General features: G+C 36.6%; 1 protein-coding gene across 1 annotated transcript; it reads left to right on the top strand.

Moving 5' to 3' along the window:
- Positions 1-61: 61 nt before the first annotated feature.
- On the top strand, positions 62-26,489 carry LOC124169067 (serine/threonine-protein kinase 11-interacting protein). The gene is made up of 14 exons (XM_046547539.1): positions 62-1,008; positions 3,147-3,343; positions 4,543-4,744; positions 5,742-5,834; positions 8,447-8,842; positions 9,520-9,604; positions 11,961-12,144; positions 13,545-13,686; positions 14,510-14,629; positions 15,198-15,265; positions 18,180-18,320; positions 19,788-19,900; positions 22,412-22,874; positions 23,945-26,489. The coding sequence occupies exons 1-14, from the start codon at positions 237-239 to the stop codon at positions 24,146-24,148; spliced, it is 3,180 nt and encodes a 1,059-aa protein (XP_046403495.1). The 5' UTR covers positions 62-236; the 3' UTR covers positions 24,149-26,489.
- Positions 26,490-27,680: the final 1,191 nt, after the last annotated feature.

Here is a 27,680-nt window from a genome sequence, read left to right as displayed (position 1 = left end):
CGTGTAGAGGTCAAATTTTTAATTTATACGCCTTCAATAGCAATAGAGTAATAATGCAAGAAATATTTATGCCTGAATCATCTGATGATTTGTAATCATATTATCGATAGTATATTGTTTGCAATTGTAAACAAAGAAGTTGGAGAGGGGAGGTTGAAGTGAGTAATGTAAAGAAGAAATTAGAAATATGAATTCTCATTTACCGTAATTTATGGTGGAGTTTAGTAGAAGAGGAAATGGAGTCTAGCGTGTATTCGAGGACGTCGATGAAAGATGTAGTCAAAATCGCGAATTTATTACGCGACGAAGGCGATAAGTTATTGGATTCCTCTTGTAAGCTTACGTTGACTGTCGACTTTCTAGTTAAACTTAACGAAGCATTTGATTTGATTGTAGAAAATAACGAAAATTCTTGCTTTCAAGTCATCAACACAAACAACTCCTCCATCGAGTTCCTTCATGATTTACAGTTCTTGCATGATTTCGTTCAGAAAGTTACAGGTCTTCGCTTGTGGAACAGGGCGAAGGCCATAGATTCCTCTGTTCGCTTGGATAAATTTAGATCTCTCCAATATCTTGGACTTCACACTGTACCCGTGAGGAACATCAATCTTGCGTGCTTGAGGGATAAACTTAAGTATCTGAACTGCACTCATTGTAATTTGGCTGATATTAATGAGTTACTGTTTACACCTGAAGAAAGCGCGCCTTTGAGACAGGATGAAGGGGGTATTTCCATAGAATTTAATTGGGTAGCTCTTGAAGAAGTATTTTTATCGTTTAACTCAGTGGAGGCCATAGGCTCGTCTCTTACTTATACACCCAAACTGAGATTATTGGATTTAAGCCACAATGCATTGGCGGATATTTCTGCGCTCGAGCACTGTACAGGAAACTTGGAATGGCTCAACATATCGTTCAACAAACTGAGTGTTATTCCAGTGGTTTCTAAATGTACCAAGCTGAAAGTTTTATTGGCCAATGACAACCAGCTGACCGACTTAACTGGTAAGTTAAATCCTTTACTTATGTTCTCATTTGATTTTTATTTTCGCATGATAGATCAGTCGCTTCTTCTTACCTCTGATTTATGATGGCTCTATTCTCTTTTTTTCTATAATTGAAAGTTTCAGCTACAATTTTCTTGGTCTGTCACCACTAAAGTAACGATTTAGTAAGTAGCAGGAAAATAGTGCAATGGGCAGCTGGTTAAGCTTTTAACATAACGAGCTGCCCATTGAACTATTTTCCTGCAAGTAGGAATAAACTTTAAATACAGCATTCCTTTGCTAATTTATCTGTATAATGTAGCATGGTGATGCGCTGACATTCTATTTTACATTGTATTTCTTAATAATGAAATATATATCTTTTGCCAAAATTTATTTGCTAGTTGTAATATATATGATTTTTCCTAAGCTTTTGTTAGACATGCATCTCCATAATGGAATCCAATATCAAAATTACAATTTTCAAATGCAATTTCCAAAACAGACCCAGGAAAGCCCAATATCTTTTATAATATGTTGTTGAACAGCTCTTTGAAGAGCACATTTGGGATGTTTCTGGAAAATGAAAACTTTCTTTGTCAATGGCTCCTCCTTGAATAATGTATTGACTACTTCCTTGCCATCCCCAATTATATTGACTTTTCTGGACACCCGGTGTGAAGCATTCAGTTTTTCTCGGGGGTGTAAATCCATACCCTTACTTGCTTGGAATGTATGTATTTCAGTCTCCCTAGGGTTGAGGAGTCCCTTAAACTTGGTTAGCGCTTATCTGAAGAAGGTCCAGGACCTGCCAGTTGCGACATAAGAAAGGGTGGCTACCCTCCCCTAATTTCTGGAAAAATTGAAAGGATTGCATTCTCAGTGGTAATGGAAGTGAATCTCCAATGCAAGTTTTTATTTCAGCCGCCAAGCAAACAGAAAAAATGAATTTAAAAAATCAATGAGCATCTAAAAGCCAGTAGACTTACGTCTGTTAGATCTCAGATGTATTATTGCTGAGCAGAATTGCATACTACCGAGACACCGTGGAATGTACCCAACCCATCCCCCAAAACAACATCCTGATTCCACCCCTTGAACTTGCCCTTGCTTCAATATGATGGTTGAATGTTGCTGATATGAAATGGTGTGGGGAACTTTTGTTTAAGGAAAAATTAAGAAAGAAGTAGAAAATAATATGTTGTAATAATTATGCAAATTAATCTGCACAATTGTTAAAGTTGCCATTCAGCATTATTATACATTTATTTGTTGTCATCAGAATTATTGTCATTATCACTGGTCAACAATGTTAAGATTGATTTGATGCAGCTCTTTGCTCAGTTCTCCTGTCAGCTTATTTTTTCACATTCAGGGGCACAGCTAGGAATTAAGGCTTGGGGGCTTTAGGTGCAACCAATACTGAGGGGTTAGGGGGTGTAAATACCTGCCTGGGTAAGTGGGAAGTGCAGGGGCCCTGCCCCAGAAAAAATTGAAGATAAATGGTTGAAAATGGTGAGTTTTACGGCTTTATGAGACACAGTATTTCAATAATTCTTACACTATTCTATAAGTAATATTCATCCAATTAAGTAAAATGGATTGAACTTCAAAATTTCTCTGAGCTCTCGGAGGGGTTCTATCCCCCAAAACCCCCCTTGCTGTGCCACTGTTCACACCTACCTGTTTCTTCTCTTTCCCATCCCTCTTTACCTGTTCCATATATTTTATTTGTCTTTAGCATTAAAAGCGTTTTTGATGTAATCTATATGCACCGGTCAATTTACCTGTACTCCTCATCTTGAGAATGTTACGCTGTACCAAAACCATGCTCTACAAAATAAATCACTGCAAAGCCATGGAAAAAACAAATTTTTTATTCCTTCAACTTCTTCGATAAAGGATGTCCACCAATTATACCCGCTACTATTAATTATAAACGAAGAAATATTTAAAATCATTACAACTCATCAAAATGATGGGTAATGGTCCTTCTAGATAGCCATTAGACCCCAGTGCTTCAAAATCATTAATTGGAGCTGCTCTCCTCTGTTTAATTTGGTTTGCTGGGATTTTACTGGAATTAATTTTGACTCAGGTTTTGGTCTTGGTGATTATTATGAATTGTCATATTTTGTTTTCTTTGTTATTTTTTAGGGTTGAGCAGGATGCCAAGTTTGCAGCAAATCGATGTATCAAACAATCTTCTTCTAAACCATTCAAGTTTGTCTTCTCTGTCTGACTTGTTGAGAATTGAAAAACTTCACCTTCAAGGAAATCCAATGGCATTTAAGAGAGGACATCGTCTGTTGACGATTGCTCATATCAATCCATTAGTTTTCATTTCAGGAAAAGTGAGTATTTATATCTGTAATTCGTATGCAGTGAATAAAGTGGCTATTTATTTATGAACATATTGTAGTTATTATACTGTTGACAGTTTTCAATATATGATGTGGAAATTTTAAAGAGCTTAGTAATTGAAGAGAATACTTAAGTATTTCAGTTACATAAGAAAATGTCTATTATCTAAATATATAGATTCATTATGCTAAAATGTAACTATGTACATATCTATCTTCTTGACATTGAGCACTAAAGTAGCGAGGGATGAAAGGGTTCATTACCTTTCGGCCTATTTAAATTACTAAATTAGTCATAAAATATTTTCTGATTCATTGAAAATCATCAGCCCTAAAAGAAAGTAGGGGTAAGTTGGTTTGGTTTTCCACTCCACTTGCCCGTGAACTGGAATCGGAACCAAAACATATAAAATGTTAGATCTGTAATAATATCTGCTAAAACCAACTTGAAAAATTTTCTACAGCATAATTGACACATAATACCTATAATATAGTAAGATATCTTTCTTAAAATTTTATGAAACCAATCACATGTGAGCAAGCATGTTGCCAGATATTTGCTTTGGGGAGAGTATGTGGGTTAGAGATCACATGTGCAGGTGACATTGAAAGTTGTCAAAAAAATAATAATACATACTAGTTACAATAAATGAGCTCTAGTTTTATTTAAACATTTTGCAGTTTAAAGGAAAAGTTGCAATTTTTCATGCCTGATGGAAAAAGATTATGTACTCAGAGCCCAACCTGAAATACTTCAGGCTCTAGTAGTTGTTTCCCAGTAAATACATCTTCAGAGCATTCTTAAATGGTACAGGTGGAAGACATTTGATATTATGTATGTAGTAATTTTTTGTATATTTTTGATAGGGATAATAAGGGTCCTTTTAGGCAGAAAGGGTTGGGGTAGTCTTTCAGGTGAATGTCGTTGGTGGTTCTGTTTGCATGATTATGAAGAGAACTATTTTTTAGAAAGTATTTAGGGTTATTTTTAACAAAGGAGGCATCATTAAGCATGTACTGTGAATGAATACATAAAAGCTAATGGCAGGAACCAAGCCATAATGCGAACCAGCAAAGTGGTGGAACCAATCCACCTTAAAAGAAAGTTGAATGTCATGGAGAATTGTATATATCAAACTAGCCCTATAGTTGTGTATTATTAATGCCTTGTTCTAATTTTTTAAAATCAGTTCCAGCTAGATGGTCGGTCCCTGTCTCCAATGGAGCAATCTCATTTATACTCTGCAGAAATGCATGGTACCGCAAATGTTTTCCATTCTGAGGTTAATGAGAATTCCTTACCCTCTACCAATTCTGGAAGGCATTCAGCTTCTGGTAATCAGGATACTGTGCCTGCTGTACCAGTGGTGCAGCGTCGTACTGTAAAAGTTGGTATGTACTTTACAGTTTTTGGTTAATTGTGTAATGAAATCAGTGCTGTAGGTGGGCCGGTACGGCATACCCCCAAAAATCCAAACTCGTTATAAGTGTACCCGTTAAACTACCTTTTTAAATCTGTAAAAAATAGCCTTATTTTATATTGTCCAATGGATTTCAGAAAGAAAAATCGGAAATGATTATTCACTTGTTCAGACTTATCTTGTGGCAAAACTTGGAACAAATGTAAGAGGTAGAGTTTGACATTTCAATCGCGGCCGAATGTATAATACATGTTCAGCTGTTGGCAATTTTTTGTGAGTACCGCCTAAATTTTTTACCCAACTACAGCACTGAATGTAATACCTTTTTTATACCTTGAATCTCTTGGCCATTGAGTACCACACAGTTTTAATTAAGTAATCGGTTACATTTTTCTTGCTCACATACCTATTTCCAGTGGGATAGGTACATATTTTTATGAGTTGAAAAGATAATCTGTATCAATTACTTGTTCATGATACTGATGAAATTGCTAATAATAGAAAATATGTTCAAGTTATTAATGTGTAGTCATGATCATAGGCGATTTAGGGGAGGAGGCACGGGGCACGCCCCCCAGATGCTTAAAAAATTGACAAAATTTATTATTAATATTTATCATTATGTTTGTTTCGTTGTGTGTATTATGGAGCCTCAATTATTTAATTTCATATTATAATAAAGATAATATTTTGTACAGTATTGCTGTATGTTGTTTTTAATCTCAAATATGAGTAGACCATTTGCCTGTCAGACCATTGTGCCTCCTCTCTCACCCCCAGAAAAAAATTCTGGACCTGCCCTCGTTCACGATTATGTTGCTATTGCTGTGTAATTACCATGAGCGCAATAAAGTCCACTTGCACCTCATTTTAATGCAATGAGGGTACTATTGCAGGCTTAAATGTCAAGGTGTGAAACCATGTATAAAAAAATGTTGTTGGTATTTTATCTTCTTCATTTCTCTCAGGTGCTCCTGTAGGTGCAAGGCAGGTGAGAATCCGGGAAGTGGCTATTGCAGATGAAGAGTATGTCTCAAATGGAAGAGATGATATGAGTGAAGGTGAGAAAAGTACCATATTAATTTGTAGGTAAAAAATTTTATTTTACATATCTGAAAGAGCGACTAAAATACTACTTTTCTACATAGTCACGAAACAAATTGAGGTACTTATCATAGCAGTGGATATGCTTGAAAATTCTTTCATCATAGAATTTTGCCGCCTGCAGTCTCAGTCACTCAGTGACTTGCACGAGGAGCTGGTTGTCATCGTCAAAGTGCTGTATTGCAAGCCATTCTTGGAAACAAGTGGAAGTTGCTTGGTGTAAGGATAGGACTATTGGGTGGATGAGGGAAAACCTCCTATTTTAATGATATAAGGAGTTCTTTGATGCGGTTTGCTGCGTGAGGTAGGGTATTTTCACTGACCAAAAGTCACAACTGGCGGGATTTTCAATGCAGTGCACATTTTCAATTTGAGTATCGAAAAAGCAGGCAGTGCAGAGATGTTTCAGTTGTCATGGCTGGACACCATCTTGGTGTCGTGCTCACAGTCACCAAGATAAACACGACTGGCACATGCCTAGCGGCAGTAGGCAGAAATGTTCCTTACTTTGTTAATAGTCTGCATATATGAGGCACAAAACAAGAGAAAAAGGCCAGTATTTGTAGTAGACCCTACATATCCGTCCCTACATAACATGAGGCCCCTACATGCATTTCTCAGTCGACCCTACATAAGTGGTGGGGGGGGGGTAATTCTGTCATCAAGTTCTCAGAAATGACGTAGATGATGGCACCGCGCCAGTTTTCCACTCTGGATGCGTAATGACACCTAACTATGAAACTAAGAAAAGACGTCCAATAATTTTCGGGTGTATTGTTAGGGCAAGGTAAATAAACAATCGGTGTCGTCCGCCAGGTCGTGTCGGTACATAAATTATCACTACAAATACTCTCATATCGAGCCAAAAGTAGAATCATATTGTCTTTAAATCACTTAAAAAGCGGTATGTACTAGATAGTGATAAGTGCAGGGAAAATATGATCATTGACGTGAGAACTTACGTTGCATTATCAAGGTTCGTCATTCGCTTTCACCTTCCATAGTTAAGTTTATTATGTGGCAAATAGCGGCATGAAAATATGTTTTCTGTGGTTGTACGTAAATGATATTTCCTGGATATAGACAGTTACTTATAGATATTTTTCAAAATGCTTTACTGTTTTTTTCAAATGTCTTAACTGTCTATATCCAGGAAATAATGGAATACCACATAGTTAACCAAGAGTTAGTGAATTTTGTTCGTAAATGATATTGCTTTCTCAAAAGCTTACCAAGTGCCAAAATGTGAAAAATATTAATATATATCAGCAGAAACAAGGTGATGTGTACCACTTTATTGTACTTATTATACTTCAGCCAATTTTATTATTTATTTCACTTGATGGGTATAATGTGGTAGTATCATTACCTTCCTGCTGTGTTACTCTACATTTTTAAATGGTTGGAGTGAGCTCGTCTCCCTTAATAAGCTTTACGACATAGATTCTTTAATCGAAGTGATCAGCGGACTAAATTTGGCTGCCATGTTTTTGTAGGGTGCAGGGCTGGTTCGGGTATCCTACATCTAGTAGGGCCCGTTTGGTTCCAAAAACGGCCATATGTAGGGCTTGATGTGGCATATTTTGGGCGAAATCGCTTAATGTAGGGGCTGATGACGTATCCAGGGTCGGTTGGCACTACAGGGTCAACTAAGAATACGGGCCAAAGACACAAACATCTCAATTGTGGGGGAAAAAATGTAACAAGCAAATGTCTTAAAATGATGTCACTCAAGTCCCTCTATAATCATGTCATAAAAAAATTCATTTAAACTATTATAGAATTTATTTATCAACCAGGTGTGTATTTTTTTCTGGAATAATGAGGGAGAAGGAATTATTTTCAGTTGAGTGAGCTGTTATCAACTATGATTAGAATGTATCTTCAGTTTATTTCATATGTCACCAGTTTCCATCGTAGCTCTGGTGAATAGTTTTTTATGGGTCATTTTTTACGAACATTTTGCATGTCATAATATACATACATTGAAGGAAGATAGTGAAGGGAAGATAATAAGAATTATTATCTGTGATTGTTGTGGCAGTGTTAATTTGCCACCACCACTCTAGGTATTTATCAAAAATATTTTTATTATTTCATTACTTGATTACATTAGCCTTCTCCGATGTTTCTTTATTTTATACCAGTATATTAGTAGCTGGGTATGATATAAGATCCCCTTCCTACGATTTTTTTTTTCTATTTTCTTCGTGTGTTAATTAAGTTTCTTGGCTTATTTAATCTGATGCTTGCTAATGTTTGCCAAACCTATTATTTAATTAATATTTTTAAGCATTAGTGCTGTAGGATTTCTTTCCCTTGTGAATGAGAAATATGAAGGTTTGAAGGAGTAATTGGCTTTGTGAATTATGACTCAAAATTTTGTGCCTCCATCTTAATAATAGCCATTTTTCTATCTATACAAATCGATGTAAATCATGTGCAATCAGGCATAATGCCGTAGCCTTTTCTCGAAGAATTACATCTTGTATTAAGTTTCCTTAACTTGGCCTTTTGTTGAAAAATTTTGTCCTGATTTACCTCCAACTCATCCTATTTTTATACACAGAGCCATCTGTTGATCCTGCTTCTGCAGTTCACCTGGAAACTAAGAGGAACATAGAATTTTTACGTAAGAATGCTGGAGAGGAAAATTGGCTCCGTGGAGGGGGAGGTCAGAAAGTCGTCAACTTGCTTGGTCTTCCGATGAAAACAGCTCTTGCCCCTTTGGCATTAGCCTCTGCAACTGTTTATTCAACTTCCCCATCAGTTGTGGAACCATCTCTTGATCAGGTGGTCCGTTTGAGTGATGAAAATGCCGAATCTTCATGTGACAAAGCTGAGGAAGTGCAGGTGGTGGCTGAGGATGAAGGTGTTGTGACTTCAAGTGATGAAGTGGGTAAAGATGAAGAGAATGATGTGTTACCTGTGGAGGAAGAAGATGAAGAAAAGAAGGAAAATGGAGGTATCTATTTCTCTAGACCAGTGCTTCCCTGCCTCTGATCTTGGCCCTTTTACCTGTAAAAATACATATGTAATAATATTGATAATAGTGAATATTTTTTTAACTTTTGATCAGTATATATTCTACTATATCCCACGAAAGTCAGTGCACCACTCAGACTTATCTTAAATTATCTACTAAGCCAATGCATGCCAAGGTGCTGTGGTTGAGTCTAGTGGAATTAAGATTGTGTATCCCTCAGAATATACTCAACACTAGGGGCAGTTTTGAAAGCGCCTGTAATCAAGTTAACTTGATTTTGGGATCACTTGATGATGAAGGACAACAATCTTCTATGATGATTTATGAGCTACCTCCATTGTGGGAGACATCTTATCATGACTTGAGTTTAAAAAAATGAGCTCGGTGGGATTGAATTTCCAATAGTATTGAAGTCACTATGGCAATGATCACTACATGCTGCCTCCATTGTAAGCACATAGTTCATAAATTGGTGTAGTAGACCGTTGTCCTATGACATCAAGTTAGCTCAAAATCTAAGTTGATAATTGTTGCTTTCGAACACGGCTTGGTTGAGTGATTCCTTATTTTTTAGTGTACATGAACTATGCATTTACTGAGTATATAATAATTTATGATGGAAACACCATCTCTTAACTGTTTCCTTTTTGCTGCAGTGGAATTGGGTGTGTTTGTTGTGCAGAGAGGAAAGTCCGGCCTCTCTGATCCAATGGATGACATACTGCTTCGTGTTACAGACAGGTATTATTTATTTACTTTCTATGCAGATTTGTTGAGAAATTTTCATTTATCATTGTATATGTTTTTATTCAACATCCTATTTATATTTTAATTACATATTATATAAGTTAAAGTAATTTGGTGTTGAGAGTTTTGTAATAGGGTAGTTTCCTTCATCAAAGAAAACGAAAGGTATTGATTGCGATTCATTACCCACCATTAGTGTATTCATAATATACAAATTATTTAGCTTTAGAAATCCCCGTTTAGACGAATTTTAATCGTCAATTTTAACCTCATTTGAAAAAGGCCAGATTGGCGCCCATACGATGCCACTCCACGTGACATCACAGGGGCCCAGATGCTATACGAGTAGTCAGGAGTTTTACATCGTGTGAGAGTACCAATACATGCATGAGGCACAGAGCTCAGGGAAACATCTCTTAATAATCACCTATTAAAATTGCCTAAGGTCAGAAAGTTTCCTTCGTTTGATAGGGTAATAATAATCCTTATTTAAGCTAAGTGCTACCTGCTAGCTGGGTAATTTGCTAGCAGTCTACATTGTAGCGGTGCTCAAAGCCTCACCCCAAGGTCACCTCACACGGTGGCAGCGGGAACCAGAAATACGTCACACAGGCTTTTCCCAGCATTCATATTTAGCCATCACGTTTTCGTGGGCTTGAAAATTTTCCCTTTCATTTAATTCAAATGGGAAAAACAGAATCATCATTTAAAAATCTAAGAGCATGAAATGCATACTCCAGGAGTAATAATCTTTCGATTTAGGCAATAAAAAAATAATAGGAAACCGCCCTATTAGCCTCATTTTCAGGGAAGTTATCAATATTCCCACTGACCGCAATGAGATATTGTTGTGTATTTAAAGTATACCAGGACTAGCCACGGTGATAACTTTTATGGGATTGACCCGCAATGCACAGTTGTACGAGAAGTCCATAGAGAAAAAATCATTGGCCTTAACCAGGATTCGAACCTGGATCCCCCGATTTCTGGTAGAGTGCTTTAGCCAGTTAAGCTACTGAGGTGTCATTCCTCCCTATGGATATTTGTGGACACTACCAGAAAAGGTGTTGCTTGACTGCTGAGCATTTGATGGCAAAGCAGTCCAAATTGTGCGCACAACGCCACAGCTAGAGTCCAGGCCTGGGCATAGAACACAAAGAGCCGTTCGCTCTTGACTGGTTTAGAGTATGTCAGGACTAGCCGCTGTGATAACTTTTACGAGAGTCACCCGCAATGCACCATTGTGCAGTAGCTTACTGACTAAAGCACTCGACTGGAAATCGGGGGATCCGGGTTCAAATCCTGGTCAAGGCGAATGATTTTTTCTCTATGGATTTTTCGTATTGTTGTGTATACCAATAAGTGAAAATTATCTAGGTAGAAGTAGCAGCACAAGTGTTTTAAATGCCATTATTATGCTTAAATTATTATCATAACCCTTAGTAATTTTCCCTTTGGTTTTGTTGAAAATTTCTTTGTGTATCATCAGCATTTTATTTTGCCTATGTGAAATCAAGCACCCATTGAATCCTTGATCCAGTGTGTCATTGATACTGATACATTGTTATCCTTTATTTAGTTAATTTTTGATTCCTGATGCATACATTTTATGCATATTTCATTTTCTCCAAGCATAATACATTCTTGTGATTTGTTTGCCGATTATTTGTTATTTTTTGGTTCTTAGATAGCATTTTTAATTGTATGCTACTTAATTTTTTCACTAATATCCTCTCAAGCTTTCTCACTTTTTCGTAATGGCAATCATTTTGGTTAAATCAATTTTAAAACAGACCGTGAATTTATGTGTTTTTTCAAGTGGTCTGAATCTGCTGAAGCTGATTTTTAGAAGAAGTTTTTAGCTGAAGGTAGCCTAAGCTAAAGACTCAAACGCAATTGATTTATATGTAATTTACTGAAATTATTTTCACAAAAAAAGTTAGAATGTCATTAATCCTTATTAACCCTTTTGCACTGAATGTTGGCTAGAGCTGACGAGCATTTTTATATTCAAAAGAACTAACCTCTGCTCTAGCCAGCGTGGATTTTTCAATGCAAGGGAATGAACATTGGCTAGAGCCGATGCAGGGGAAGAAAAGTGACTGCTGAGGTAGCAATGGTCGCAGGTATTCACACCCTGCCTGAGACCTAGCTTAGTGAGTCCTTAGTGCCACTCCTTGGTAATTGGGCATGACTCTCCTACTCTTTTATAATCCCCATGTAGAGAGAATTTTAATAATTCTCATGCTACTCATAAGGCAGATAACATTTTCCTCTCATAGACACCATCAGAAAAGGGTTAATTTATTGAACTCAAATAATGATTATGATCTAATTTTTTTTCCTCAAGGCTACTTATTGAGTGCAATGTGGCTACTGGATTGGAAATGGCACGACGAACTCTTCACAACTTGGTGGCTGTGTCAAAAGACAATATACCAGGAGATGACAACAGAAAATCAATTCATTTGGCTTTTAGGGACACTTATTCAGTAGAAGCATTATCATACTTTATGGAGGATGAGGAGTCTGAGGTAAGTTCTAATTATTTTGGTTGAATAATCAAAGAATGAGCCCCACAGATACTCATCATGTGGAACCCACGCTGCCATGCAACATATTAATGAAACTCAGTTATGACCCTGAAATTACATGGCATTGTGCCATGGTATCTTTATCCTTGTCATGATCCTAGATTGGGAAACAAACTTTTATGGGTCTTTGATGCATTTGGATTTAATGAAGTAACTGGAGGTTTTAAAGTAGGCCTTGCTTTATAATGTGTCATTCTGGAGCCATCTCAAGACAGTGCTTGCCATCCTGCACATGGAGAATTCAGTGGGTGCGATGTTTTTTAATGCCTTAAAATCCTGGTCACAAATTTTTGTTAGTAAATTTTAAATTTACTTTTGAGGTCATGCATAGAGCGAAAAATCCACAGAGAAAAAATCATTCGCCTTGACCGGGATTCGAACCCGGTCAAGGCGAATGATTTTTTCCCTGTGGATTTTTCGCACAATTGTGCATTGCGGGTGACTCCCGTAAAAGTTATCACCGTGGCTAGTCCCGGTATACTTAAATTCGTCATGCATAGAGTGCAAAACCTGTTTTGATACTATTTTCCGCATGCTCTCTTCCTATGCTTTTATCTTTGTGCTGTCATGTATGATGAAAATCTCATTATGAATAGTGATTGGTAGTTTAGCTTTGAAAGGCCTATAATTAACACATTAAAAAATACAGATATTTTAAGGCCTAGAAGCCCTTGCCACCCTATATGCTCAATATTACATGGGATATCTCTACACACCTGTGCATAAATTCAACCAGGAAGTAATCAGAGGTCTCTCGCGTGGATTGTAGGGGATCAAAGTAGGGGGTCATCCTGCAGAGGGACCACGGGTGATGCCTCATGCCTAGGTGTGGCATCCATTACTTGGTTGACCGGCATGTAAGGGCACATTCGGAAGGTGCCCTGCCCCATAACCACAATCGGTGGCTGCTCACTGTACTTTGCCCCAAACTTGCTGACACTTTGGGCTGTGGACTGCTTTGTGCATTTAAAATGGTTGTATGCAGCCACATAGTTCACCTAGGGCCTAAAGTGATCTGATTAAGTTTTGATAATGTCTTCATAAAGGATCCCTGTCGGCTCTCTAGGGTGCAGCATGTTGTATGCCAGGTTTTAAAATTTGTCTTAGCATTTGTTGCACCAGTGGGTCGGTAGCACCATGTGCAGTGTAGCTAACATTTAGGCAGTTCACTCACCTCAGACATTTTCTTGATTTTTTCACATCGAATGCTTTGATCGAAGAAGGAGCTGCCTAGCAGAATGATAGTTGAAGTTTTCTTTGTATTCTAAAAATATTGATTTCATATACAGGTTTTGGGTAGCAGTTGTTCATGTATTTTTGAAACTTACTTTTTTATGCAGGAACTGTTAAAACTTGTCCATGAAATGTTGGAAGTGAAATATACTTACTCAAAGGAACATACTATCCAACTTATGTGCATGAGGTGCTCTACTACTTTTCTACGCAATAACTCTCCCATGGATAATAGAGCTTTTGGAAAAGGTAAGTAAATATGTTTTCCCTTTGCAGTGGCTTTATTAATGTCCATTAAAAATCAATTTATAATATAAATTTAAAGCATGATTTGAGAGGATTACTCAACCATAGCTTACTTGCTTTAGACTTGAGGTGCAAAAATTGGAAGCTTTAGCCAGAGCATAGTACTCTAATTGCTTGGAAAGAAATTGTGACATCATGCTCTATCCTTTGCTGTTTATTTTTGTAATTAGGTAATGTCATTATTCATTGAGGATAATGCCTTATTATGTGTCTAACCTTTGTTTCTGTAGTCTCTTATTGATTTATTGTGTCTACGTATATAATACATCTGCTTTATTTTGTTGAATATATAAATGCATTAAATGCAAAATAAGTGACTTGAGATATTTTGGTAATTGACTCTCCAAAGAATATCTTGACGGTCTTCATGGGGAGCATATTCTGATGTAAATTTGCTTATCCTGCACTTTACACAGGCTCAGTCTTTTTAAAAGTCTGTAAGCTTTACTTGGCTTTTATAATTTCTCTATTCTTGCTTTTTGGACAAGCTATATGACTGACTCTTTGAAAGAAGCAAATGTGTACTGGTGTGCTCAAAATTGGGCTGTGGTATATGGGGTTAAAAATTCTAATTTTTTGCTGTGTACTCTAAAAAAAGGCACATGGTCAGATGGTTTACATTAATTTCCTTCCACTAAAATGAAATTTTATATTATATGTATATGATTGAGCATTTGATTTTATTTCATGAGAATTAAACCTCACATGTGGAATTCAACTCTGAAGCATGCATGCATACTCATGATAATTGTGTTCCCCCTTTCAGAAAATAAAGAAGGAAACAAGAAAGATGATCCTGATCCAGTACCAACGTGCCCCAAATGTGGTAGTGCTGCAGTAGTTCAAAATTTTATGGAAGAAGCAACCAACTTCCTTGAGCCTGCTGGTATGGAGATTTCTGGTTGGCTTTATGCTCCACATTTTCAGATTTATGTCTCAACATGCTCGTTTTTCTATGATAGCATTTGTTATGTGGTATTGTGTTAAGTTTTAGCATTTCCGGATCAGGTCTGCATATGATTCTTAACGTATACCTTCACACTCCAAGTCACGCTAATGCATAAACAGACCAACTTGCATCAATGTCTGATTTAGATATCTTTACAGCATAAGTGCAACCCGAATGTCAGTGTGGAAGCATCATCATTCAATACAGTGTAATTAAGCTATGCTCTCGTTGAGATGTCCATTCTGGAAAATGGTTCTTAAAGTTGGCCTTATTCTTGTCTATCATCATTACATAAACTTTATTATAAAAATATTCAACCAGATTCTGTTATAAGCCATATTCAAGTCCTAATCATCTGTGAATTTTTTTGGCGGGCAATGGATCATGTTTTTTTATTCACAAAGGTTTAGAAAATTTAAATATAAAGAGGAATTAATTAATATTGCATTCTCTTCAAATTTCCTTGCTGAATTATATTGACAATACTAATTTTTATTTTTTTTAGGTGTAGCACTACCTCAAGAAGGATCTATTAATGTCAAACGCACATCTCCTGATCATTCAGAAGTTAAGGTATGACACCCAATTAAATTACCTTGACATGTACTGTAGCACAAAATGGGTACTAAAAAGTCTAATAACATTAGAGATGCAAAATTTATGAATTACTTATTGAAGTACAAAATTGTAAGGAAAATGATCATTAACAGATTAAGTATATTTTTTATTACATACCGTATTTCTCCGAACATAGTCCCCCTCTGAATATAGTCCCTCCCCCCTAATTTTGAGGCTTCAGTTTCAGGAAAAGTAAAACAAATTAAAATCTGATGCTTTCCCGGCGAATATATTCAGAAAAGGCTATTCGGGCTTCGAGCCGGGTGGTCTCCCTCCATTCTGCTGACATTTCGGAACACGAGTCGGGTTCCATCCTCAGGGCTAATGGTGAGTGGATGAAGTTTGCCAGCTTGTTTACTCTTCAGTTGGTTGTGAGGTCTAGCGTGATTGGCTGGGAGGCAGCCAATCTTATTTTCTTAAGTGCCGGTTTCCATGCATTACTCAGTGAATACCCTGTGTCACGGTTGAGGTTGTTAGTTGTCAGCCGGATCTCGATGGATTCCTTTACCAGTCTTTTCCAGAAATCAGTCTCGCGGCATAGAATTTTCACGTGGTCCCACTTCACCCTATGATCAGATTCAATGGCATGTTCTACAACCGCCTGAAATTTTCCCAGACACCGTAGACACATAGGATCCTCCAAAAACACAGTATTGACACCGTTTTCCAACCATGCTCCAAACTAAGAGATCTACTTGTTAAAGCAAAGGATCCTTGTGGTTTTGAAACTCCAGGGGTCTACTAAATTCCTTGCGAGTGTGGGCATATGTATGTTGGGGAAACGGGAAGAACTATCAATACCAGGATCAAAGAACATAAGAGACACTTAGGCTCTGCCAACCGGAAAAATCCGCGGTTGTAGAACATGCCATTGAATCCGATCATAGGGTGAAGTGGGACCACGTGAAAATTCTATGCCGCGAGACTGATTTCTGGCATGTTCTACAACCGCGGATTTTTCCGGTTGGCAGAGCCTAAGTGTCTCTTATGTTCTTTGATCCTGGTATTGATAGTTCTTCCCGTTTCCCCAACATACATATGCCCACACTCGCAAGGAATTTGGTAGACCCCTGGAGTTTCAAAACCACAAGGATCCTTTGCTTTAACAAGTAGATCTCTTAGTTTGGAGCATGGTTGGAAAACGGTGTCAATACTGTGTTTTTGGAGGATCCTATGTGTCTACGGTGTCTGGGAAAATTTCAGGCGGTTGTAGAACATGCCATTGAATCTGATCATAGGGTGAAGTGGGACCACGTGAAAATTCTATGCCGCGAGACTGATTTCTGGAAAAGACTGGTAAAGGAATCCATCGAGATCCGGCTGACAACTAACAACCTCAACCGTGACACAGGGTATTCACTGAGTAATGCATGGAAACCGGCACTTAAGAAAATAAGATTGGCTGCCTCCCAGCCAATCACGCTAGACCTCACAACCAACTGAAGAGTAAACAAGCTGGCAAACTTCATCCACTCACCATTAGCCCTGAGGATGGAACCCGACTCGTGTTCCGAAATGTCAGCAGAATGGAGGGAGACCACCCGGCTCGAAGCCCGAATAGCCTTTTTTAAAACAAATGTGTTTGAATACAGTCCCCCCCTTTACTTTTACCACAGGCATTTTTGGAAAAAAGGGGGCACTATATTCAGACATATATGGTATCTATGTCTAATTGGGCTTCTGTGTACAATCTTCATTAATCAGTCCTTAGTAAATTTTGGGGGGTGTATGGTAGTTTAGTCAGTGCTTGGTTGCTGATGGCAGGGTCCCTGGTTCAAACCCTGGCTAAAGCCTTTGGACACTCCCAGATAAAATCTTCTAGAGTGTGGTGGGCCAGGGAAAGGAATTTATCCCCCAACCCTAAATGTCTAATGCTCACACATCTTTGGTTGAGTATGAGATGAACTCTACCCTCACCTACCCAAACCCAGGGTTGGATTTGGGAGGGGGGGTCACAGGGGTCATGACCCCCCCTAAATTTATCTCAAATCTTTAATTTTTATTAGTTTAATAGTTTTTGTATCTTTGAATGTCTAAATTTCTTCAATTTCATCTGTTGTTAAGGCCTGTTTACATGATATATTAACACTTACGAGCACAATTTTTGTGGACTGGAACAGAACATGCATGAACTAAATTAGAACAGTTTTTCTCCTTTACTTTATTTTCTGTTCATGCATATGCACAAGTGGGGTGGTTACACCGTGCATTTTAGTTTTCAATCACGCATTCATACATTTTGATATTAACTCGTACAGGTTAATGTGCCGTGTAAACAGGCCTTTAAGAATAAAAATGAAATGTTAGGCTCCAAAATGCATTTTAAAAATGGTATTTTTTAAAAATTTGCATGGGTGAATGTCCCTCTCTCCTGGGGGGTATTCCATATTCCCCGAACCCAGGTCATGACCCCCCTAATTTGATGCCGAATCCGCCCTTGCCTAAACCAACCCTCGGATTGAATCACTATGTGAAGTATAATTTGGTACACAAGGAGATGACCATGGGTGGATTTAGTGGGGGAGGGCACAGGGACACGTGCCCCCCCTATCACCCCCAGACGTGAAAAAAGACAACATTTTTAATACGGTTATCATTACGTTCGTTTTGTTTTGTGTATTACGGAGCCTCAATCATTTAATTTCTCATTAATAACTTCCAAATAAAAATAAAGAGAATATTTGGTACTCTAATTGTTGTATTTTGTTTTTAATTTCAAATATGAGAAGACCGTTTGCCCATCAGACTCTTGTGCCCCCCACGAAAAAATCCTGGATCCACCCTTGGAGGTGGCTGTGGCTCATCTTTGTAAGATGGTAATCATAATTTATTTTGAATAACATTGTGATCTATTTTGTATTTATTGTAGGATCCAATTGCTGAGTGGGCTGGGGCCAACTTGGTTAGTGAATCTCAGATTAGTAGTGAGGGATTGGACCATCGGTTGCACCTTCACATTCTTCTGAATATTCTTCCGGATGGTCAGGGGAAAGAATTTGACTCTCAGAATGTAAGTAACTAACAGTTCCTGGTTTCATTCAGTGTATAGAGTAGTTAATATTAGACAAATGAACGGATGATGTCGTCAGATGTTGGGGGAGTTTACCTATTGATCATGATGCCATGCAGTATGTAAACTGTTCTCCAAGCATGTTAATGTGACCCTTCAAAATCAACATCGACCCCTACTATTTTCAGTGAATGTCTGTTCAGTACTGCAGGCAATATTTCTGCCAAAAAAAGAATAGATGTTGAATTTTTTTAATCAAAACCTGGAAAAAGAACCAGTGCCTGACTGATGTAATATGGCATTTTGGTCGATCATGCATTCTTTAACAACATGTTATTTAACTTTACTTGACTAACATATTATACATTTTTGCTTGGCAAATAAAATTATGGAGATGATCTTAAGTTTTTTTTATAGAGCTTGCGGGCTAATTTACATCTTTAGTGAAATTATTTTCATTCATTTCTTGTGGTTGCTCATTTAAATTTGCCATTAATTCAGATAATTAGAGGTCATCCTTAGAACCGAGTATCGAGAACCGAGAACCAATGGGGGAGAACCGGATCGGTACTGAGAACCGAAAATATTTAAGAACTGACTCATCCTTAGTTAATATGTAATAGATAATGCACTGTGGATCATCTGTGGTGTAACCTCGATTAGCTTAATAACACTCTCACTGTAATGAAAATGTATTGTCTTGATCTGTGCTGCTAATTAGATTTGGTAAAGAGTTGGCATGCATGACTTGTTGGATTTATAGAACCTTTATAATATTTAGGATATTTGGCTGTGACTGACATATCATAGCATGAGAGTGATGGAAAAACTCTAGTCAGTTAAAGCACCATCCTTATGTAAATATCACAAAATTGCTATGCACTCTGTCTTCATTATGATTAATCAATGTTTAATGCTATTTTAATGCCAGATTGATATAAAGTAAAGAGCTGGCAGCAGGCCTTTTTTATTGTTATTTCCTCATTTAGCAACCATGAAGTTACTGAATTTTGATAGCATCCAGTAGTTTTATTCATTTATACTATATAGATCAAATGTTATGTAAGAGTGTGTAACTCATGATAAAGCAGAACATACCAGTCTACCAAAAATCATGAGGAGAATTTTGTCCATATAGAATCGTATATTTTCCATTGTTGACTTGTTGAGTGTTTAGGTGGGCTTGTATTACTAATATCTAGTCTCTTTATGGTTACTTTGTGATGAAATTATATTTAATTTCCATTTGTTTTCCTTTTGATTATCTCTTGTCAGATGCAAAAGAATACTTTAAAAAATACATAACTTTAATTATTGCTTTTGATTCTATCCACATATTTTTCATGAATGCATATGATTGAAACATGAACTTATAATTGTGTATATTTTTTACCACTCAAGAGGATAATTTTCTGTAGTAATTCCAACAAATAAAATTGCAAATCATGTTCTCCCTGTTATTTTCAGGTGATGGTGTTCCGAGGAAGTTCTTGTGATGCTTTTCTTGGGCACATAGTCATATCCTCTGACAGTGTTTATATTCTCCAAGAAGCCATGACTAGTGAAACAGAGCGAAGAAGGTGAGTTTGTTGTATTGTAAAAGTAAGGGAAGCATGAATTCAAGAAGACCATTGTGCATATTTATCTGTTTAAATTATTAAAGTCTCCATTATTTTATGCGATGTTTACAATAAAAAAGAGACATGTTAATGTAACATGATTCAATTATAAAGACCTGATGAAAATCAAAGAATATCTCAAAATCATCTCACAAAATGCCATATAAATTAACATGACATGGTATTTTTAGCCTTTTCTATTTTTTAATATGCCATGGAGCCTAATTCAAGTAATTGGAATTTGCAATAAACCATGAAGAAAACTGTATTGCTAGGATATTCTAACAACATTGAAGTATGTAGTTGTGTATTGATTCAAGAAAACCAGACTAATTCCCTTGTGCTAATTTAGTGATTCTGTGCCAATGAATGTGCTTATGGAAAACAAAAATAAATTAGCTATAAAAATGTTTTTTGAAAATTTGAGTAGGCTTAAATAATTTTGGATCTTAAAATGGAATCAACTGTTTGTTAACATGTTGACTGCCATGCCGGTCATAATGACCGGAGTCGAGTGGCTCCCATCACGCCACGCCGGTCGTACTGACCGGCCTCCGAGAGACTGTTTCAAGGAGGATTTCTGACGCAGGAGTGTCCGGAATCTCTTGCTAACGTATGGGCCATGACCGTTGTGGCGTCAGAATATAAATATTTAGTTTAAAGTAAAGAACAAAGACACATTTAATGTTTTATGATCTGGGAATAGTTAACGGAATGAAAAACACTAATGGCGTCAGAGGACATAACTACTAAAAACATCATGGCAGTCAACGTGTTAACAAAGATATTTGCAATGCAGACAATTTGGCCTTTAGTTGATGTTATCAAACTTACCCTGAGTGATATGTGATTTCAAGTTTGCCATTAATAGATCCAAAATCTAGCTGGGAAAATGTAGAAGTATCTGAAAGATCCAAAGTGACCTTAGATTTTAAAGAGCAATCCCATTACCATGTTCCTGATCTGTTATAGAGTGAGAAATTTTCTCAGATCATCAACAAAGCACAAAAAATGTGAATAGGGTAGTTTCCTTCATCATAGAAACCTAAAGGCATTGATTGCAATTCGTTACCCACCATTAGTTATTCATAATATACAAATTATTTGGTTTTAGAAATCCCAGTTTAGATGAATGTTAATGGTCAATTTTAACCTCATTTGAAAAAGGCCGGATTGGCGCCCATGTGATGCCACTCCACATGATGTCACAGGGGCCCAGATGCTATACAAGTAGTCAGGAGTTTTACATCGTCTGAGAGTACCAATGCATGCATGACGCACAGAGCTCTGGGGAACATCTCTTAATAATCACCTATTAAAATTACCTGTGGTCGGAAAGTTTCCTTTGTTTGATAGGGTATTAATAGTCCTAATTGAAGCCAAGCGCTATCTGTTAGCAGAGTACTCTGCTACCTGCTAGCAGCCTTCATCGTAGCAGCACTCATAGCCTCGCACCAAGGTGGCCTCACACGGCGGCAGCCGCTACCAGAATGACGTCACACGGGCTTTTCCCAGCAGTCATGCTTAGCAGTCGCGTTTTCGTGTGCTTGAAATTTTTCACTTTTCATTTAGTTGCAAAAAATAGATGTCATTTAATAATCTAAAAGCGTGAAATATGTACTCCAGGAGTAATAATCTTTCGATTTAGGCAATAAAAAAAATAGGTAACCACCCTATTTTTTTAAATGTTATTTTCTAATGGAAGCATATTGAGATATTTCTGTTTATAGAGATATGAGATTTGTATTCATCTTTATTTTCCTCATTGGTAATGAATTACAATGGGAAATTTTATTTTCAATGTTAATAGATAAAAATTTTCCATGTTTTTTTTCCTCATCACTACTTCTCCCCTACCTTATGTATGAACCATTTGGAAACCAAATGAGGCTTGTGCACTTTATAAGTATGCTTATTAAAAAATATAATAATTGGTTATGTCATGGGCGTACCCTGTGGGGGGCAGGGCAACTGCCTCCCCTAGAGGCGAAAATAAATTTAGTTCAAATCAAAAGTTATGAGCAAAATTTCCTTTCAAGAAAAATGTTATTAGTATAAGGCATGGAACTAAAATAAAAATCATTATTTCTCAAGCAAATAATTATAAAAACTAATAAATTGCTGTCATAATTTCCTTAAAATTTTGGTTTCAGTAACGTTTTCTGTGCAATAAAGTTACAACTTGAACGACCACGGCTAGTTTTGCCCCCCAACCCCGTTTTGATTCTGGGTACGCCCATGGGTTTGATTGCTATGCTCAAATACATTCAATTTGAATCATGGGGAAGTCATGGGAAATGATTAATCTTCTGTTAATTTTTCACCATTAATTATTATCTTGGCACAAATTATCTGGAATGTAACATTTTAATTTTTAGCATCAAAGTAGAAAAATATTGGATTTAAATATTATGATAAAATTGTCCAAAAAAGTAGTGGAATACTCATGATGCCTATCCCTTTCTCTCATAGGTCTTCTGGCGATGAATACAATGCACCCATTTTGGCCGAGCAACATCCCATACAGACTTGCCTGTCTGTGGTTAAATTTCATTCTGGATACATGATGAAATTTGGACCTGATCCTGCTAGCAGTCTATGGATATTTCCCAATCATCACAAACAGATGGAGGATTTGGTGGAATCATTTTGTTCTAGCCTGCAAAGAACTCCACCTATATTGAATGAAGATCAAAGGATAAAAGAAAATAAGAAATTATCAGAAATTAAAATGTTTGTTCCAGCCGCTGCAATTACAAACTTTCTTGGCATCTGTGGGCCTTTAGAATGCTCTGTACATGATGCCGAGTATGGAATCCTTGTATTAACATTATCTGTGATATATTTCGTGAACCATAAGGATATGGAAACATTTATGTTCAACCCAGAATATGCACCATCTTATGAAAGGCGAATTGCTGATCTTGTTTCTGTGGTAAGTGTATTACTTTAATTGGTATGGTATTTGGAGGAGGCGACAGACAGCTGAGGTCATTTGTGCCATGATGAAAGGGTGTGGAAGGAAGGGTGAAGAGAAACACAGCGTCGGCATTAGCCTGCTCTTAACGAAAGGTGCCAAGGGGATTACGGCTTAATGTCCCATCCGACGGACAGAGTGTTGCACTTGAAGTGTCCTCCTTACAACATTCAAGCAGGGATCGGGTAGTCTCTGAAAATTCTCTGCCACCGCCAGGATTTGAACCCGAGCCCACGGGGTGGGAAGCAAACACTCTAGCCACCACACCAACCCGATCCCCTACTACTTTAATTATCCATTTTAGATACCATGCTTTCATTGTTACTATGAAACCTCACTCAAGTCCCAAACCTAACTTAGACTCTACTCCACAGTTGATAGGTTGAGTTCCAAGGTGCCCACCACCATCACCCATGTTTAAATGAAATATGTATATCTTGTAAAAAAATACTTGGCAATACAAGACAATTGGCACCAATGCATTTTTAAAATTCTACCACTGGACATACCTACAACTACACTAGCTTGAGTGAGTTGAGCTGAATTTAGATTTAAAATACGAACTTGGTCTTAAACTCAACTTAAGATTCGTAGATCTGAACCACTGAGGTACAGTATGAGCTCAAAATTGAGTCAGATTCTGAAATACGGCTCTTAGTACTCGAAGTGTATTAATATTATTAGAAATCACAGCATCTTCAAATGAATATCACATTGAATTAATGTTTTATAACAGCTTCGAAGAGTTTGAAAATACGAAATATATCTTGCTGCAAGACCAACTTCATTCTAAGATGGATTCCTTTCAGTATGCCTTCTTTAAAATCAGGATTTTTTACATGGCGAAAAATCCTTTTTTGATGGGGAACAGCTCTGAAATTGGGACTTGTTATAAGTGGTTAAAAGTTTTTATAAGTGGGCTTCCCTGTTCATAGCAATCTTTGCTCACACTACCTTGATTTTTTAATGTATGTATGTATGTACGTATTTGGCAGTATTATTTATAAACTCATTCAATTTTTTTTCAGAATGGTGCTTCTAATATTGGCAACCAACTTAGTGGAATCACTCTTCATTTTTCAAGTGAAGAGCATGATGACAAGTGTGTTATTTGGCCTTGGGGTGATGGAATCTCTTTAGACTTTCTCTACTCTCTACAGAAACCATGGGAAAGTATTTTCTCTGTGCCATTTGAGACAATTCTTGCTCAAGGAACTTCTGATGAAGAATAATATGGTCTGATATGTATTTGTCTTATTTTTGGGGGAAATGGTAATGGCACAACAGGTGTTAGGTACTGAGGATTTTACTGTTCAGTTAGATGCATGCTACTGTACTGATATTTACCTCTAAGTAATTAATTGTTTATATTTTTATGAATAATAGTCTTTGTTTAGTTCATCTCATGTTATGATTATGACAGAAATATTTATGTAATATGCAACTGATTGCTGAGAAGGTGATCTTTGTGCATTCCAATTTGCAAATTGTGAAAATGAAATTATTTCCCCTTTTTCACTCTGAACTTATGAAAAATGAAAGAATATAATTCAGTTCTATCTCAAATTAGTGTTAGGAAAGAAGTTCTCATGGATACAAAGTCCACCAAAAATATGACCCCGAGCAATTGAAATCTATTGATAATTTTACAATCATAAGAATCGTTATGTATATTATTTTTATTTTAATACTCATTTATATTCAATTTGGTACTTAAAACCCTTAATTTGTGCCTTGAATTTCTTCTTGTGTGGAAATACTTCATAGAAATGAGCTTTCTCTTTGAGTCACAAAAAGTGTTATGCAGTGTATATGGTGGGGATTTGCAGGGCATATGAATGCATGAACCTAATTAGAATAGATTCTACTTTCTGTTTACATATTCATACAAGTTGGATAGTGTCATTCTTAATTTTAAGGTGTATTTTAACATCTATGCCTTTATGCTTAGATGTTTCGTAATATGACATGACCAGGTTAGAGAAATGTATCCCCTTAGTATGCTGAGAACTACCTTCATAACACCAGGGGTGAAATAAGGTTATTGTAGGTAATATTTTAATTTCCCCTGGGTGTTTAATTTTTTACTTCCTGCAATAATAGAAAAGATTGCAATCTTCGAGGTGACTCTTCAATGAAGTTTTTCATTTCACCAACGTACAGCAGATTGTTTAAAATGATTGACGAATATCTAAAAGCCACTTGCCTTTGATATCATACTTCAGATGCATTTTCACTAAGTGGTATTGTATATCACCAAGGAACTTCAGAAAATGATGAGCCATCCCTCACTTTCCTGAAACAATGACCTTATTCCAGTCCTGGTGTTACGTAAATAGTTCCCAAAATGCTAATAAAATAAATTCCTCTTACATGGTTACTTAATACAATTTAACATTTGAGTGTACATTGGTGACTTAACTATGAATGCTAAAGTTAACCTTAAAACCACCCAACTTTAATGAATATGTGAACAGAAAGTAGAACCTGTTCTAATTTGGTTCTTACATTTGAACAAGTTCTATTCTTTGAAAACCGTTTGGCATATGTACTTAAACTCATTCAAGTTACTGTCATCTGTAACCAGGACTTAAAACTTGGTCAAATGTAAGATGGGGTGTTTTTGCAAAAACAATCACCACTTCTATTTCATAAATAATGGGGATAGGTATCCATGATTGATGTTATGCCGTTGATTTGTAGCAAAAGAACCAATTTAGTTAATGTTAAATTTTGATAATTATGTATTTACCTGCTCTTAAAAATGCCTGATACCTGTTACTTCATTTCATTATTTGTTTTTATGTCTCCAGCCGATCTGTACCCAGCCCGTTAAGGCTGAAGGAGTACAAAAACTAAGATTTACTATACTCATGAACTCTTCAGCTACTGGAGCTGTCAGCTGTGTTACTATGCAATCTTAAGACCTGGGAACATTTTTCATCAAGGCCCATCTGAAACTTATCAATAAATTTTGCATTCATTGCAATTCTGTCTTCAGTTGTTACTAATATTTATTGACTCATGAGAGAACTTTTGGAAAATGGATAAGGGTAAAACTTTTGGTGGACATTGTTTCTTGAGGAAATTGTGATATTTCCCTGGGGAAAGAAGTGAAATTATTATTTCATACATTGAATTTCTTCCATGTGAAAGGTAATAAGTAATGAACTATAGCTATATGTGCTGACCTTTTAAATGAAATTTAAATATATGGGAAATTTTGGTGAAGTCATAAATTATTGTATGCTGTAACTATTGATGATATATCTATATTTTTAATCATAATAATGGTCTTCATATGTTTATTGTGATGTTCTCTGAGCATAGAAAATAATATATATTTTTAATTTTGTTGTAATAATTGGGAACATTATTATTATTGCCCTGATATTGAATTCATGCTGATAAGAACTTAGGTCTGTATTAATTATTGGTGCTAAATATTCAAACTATTGTTGATGTGTTTATGAATCTGTTAAATGCCTGATTATTGAAATGAATTGTGTGTTGTGGTGTATGAATTTTGTATGTGTTGTAAAAATAATGCCAAATATATTTACTTCATTAATATGGAAGTATTTAATTCTCAATATGCTCTACGGTAGATGATTATTTTCAAAGCATGGTAAGAATAAAGAACTCGCCTTTTGTCTGCCTGAAGAAAACTCAACACATGTAATATGGTGTGCAATCACTCTTTGCAAAAGGTAAGAAAACTTGAAAAATAAATTGTAGTAGAAGCACATTTTTGCAGATATCATTATACAACAAATAGGTAAAATTCCAAGAAAATATGATTATGTAGAATGATATAAAAATTTGAAAAAGTGATACCGAACAAGTATTTTAGCAGGAAGGTAAAGATATTATTTTTAAGATAAAAACAAACATTCAACCTTTATAATACTTTGGAGACAGAACTATTGAATAATAATAATAATTGCAGTATATTTTCTAATGATAATAAATAAAGAACAGATTTTTCATATTTTTGCAGGATTCTTAATGAAATTCATTGCAATAAAAGTGAAAATAATGGATTAATAAAAACTTTCACTGAAATAAAAGACTAGTAATCGATTAAAATCATTTTATGGAATTACAAGTCCATACGTGGGTACTTATACATCCTCATGTGGGAGCATGGACTTGAAAATTTAACATTTAACCCACTAAAAAAATGACCGTCGTCAAAAAGACGGTGCATACACGATTCACGTTTTGAAAATTGCGCTAGAGCCACTACTGCAGCGTCACTGGTCCCGTGGCGAAGGCTGTCCCTAATTTCCCCGCGAAAACGGCTAGGGTGTGAGGTTTCAGGGTCGTTCAAGGTCACCGAGGCCTATTTTCTGACGTTTAGGTGCATTTTGGTCACGTGACACAAAACGCTCGGAAAACGCAGAATTTCTGCTACTCATTAGCATCTCCAAAAAACTCGGAAATCGGCCGTTCAAGGTCAAATACGGGTGGGGTGTGGGGAATCCTCTGAGGAGAGCGGCCGCTGAAGGTCGCCAGAAAGTCGGTCAAGGGCAAGTTTTCAGAGTCAAGTAGGCCTGGGTAATGCCCATTTATTTAGAGGGGGAAACAATTGACTGAAGACAATTCCTTTAATTAAACCTTTCGGAGTAAATAACTTCGCAAGTAGCTAACGTAGAGACATGGGAGATAGCTCATCGGAATGAGAAAAATAATGCCGATTTTTTATGGTTATTATATTCATATGAGGCTCCCGTATGGAGGAGAAACGCATTTATTTGTCTC

This window comes from Ischnura elegans, chromosome 12 (genome assembly GCF_921293095.1).
Source record: "Ischnura elegans chromosome 12, ioIscEleg1.1, whole genome shotgun sequence".
NCBI lineage: Eukaryota > Metazoa > Arthropoda > Insecta > Odonata > Coenagrionidae > Ischnura > Ischnura elegans.
Note: the sequence above shows the minus strand (reverse complement) of the source record. Positions and strands in the feature narration are given on the sequence as shown.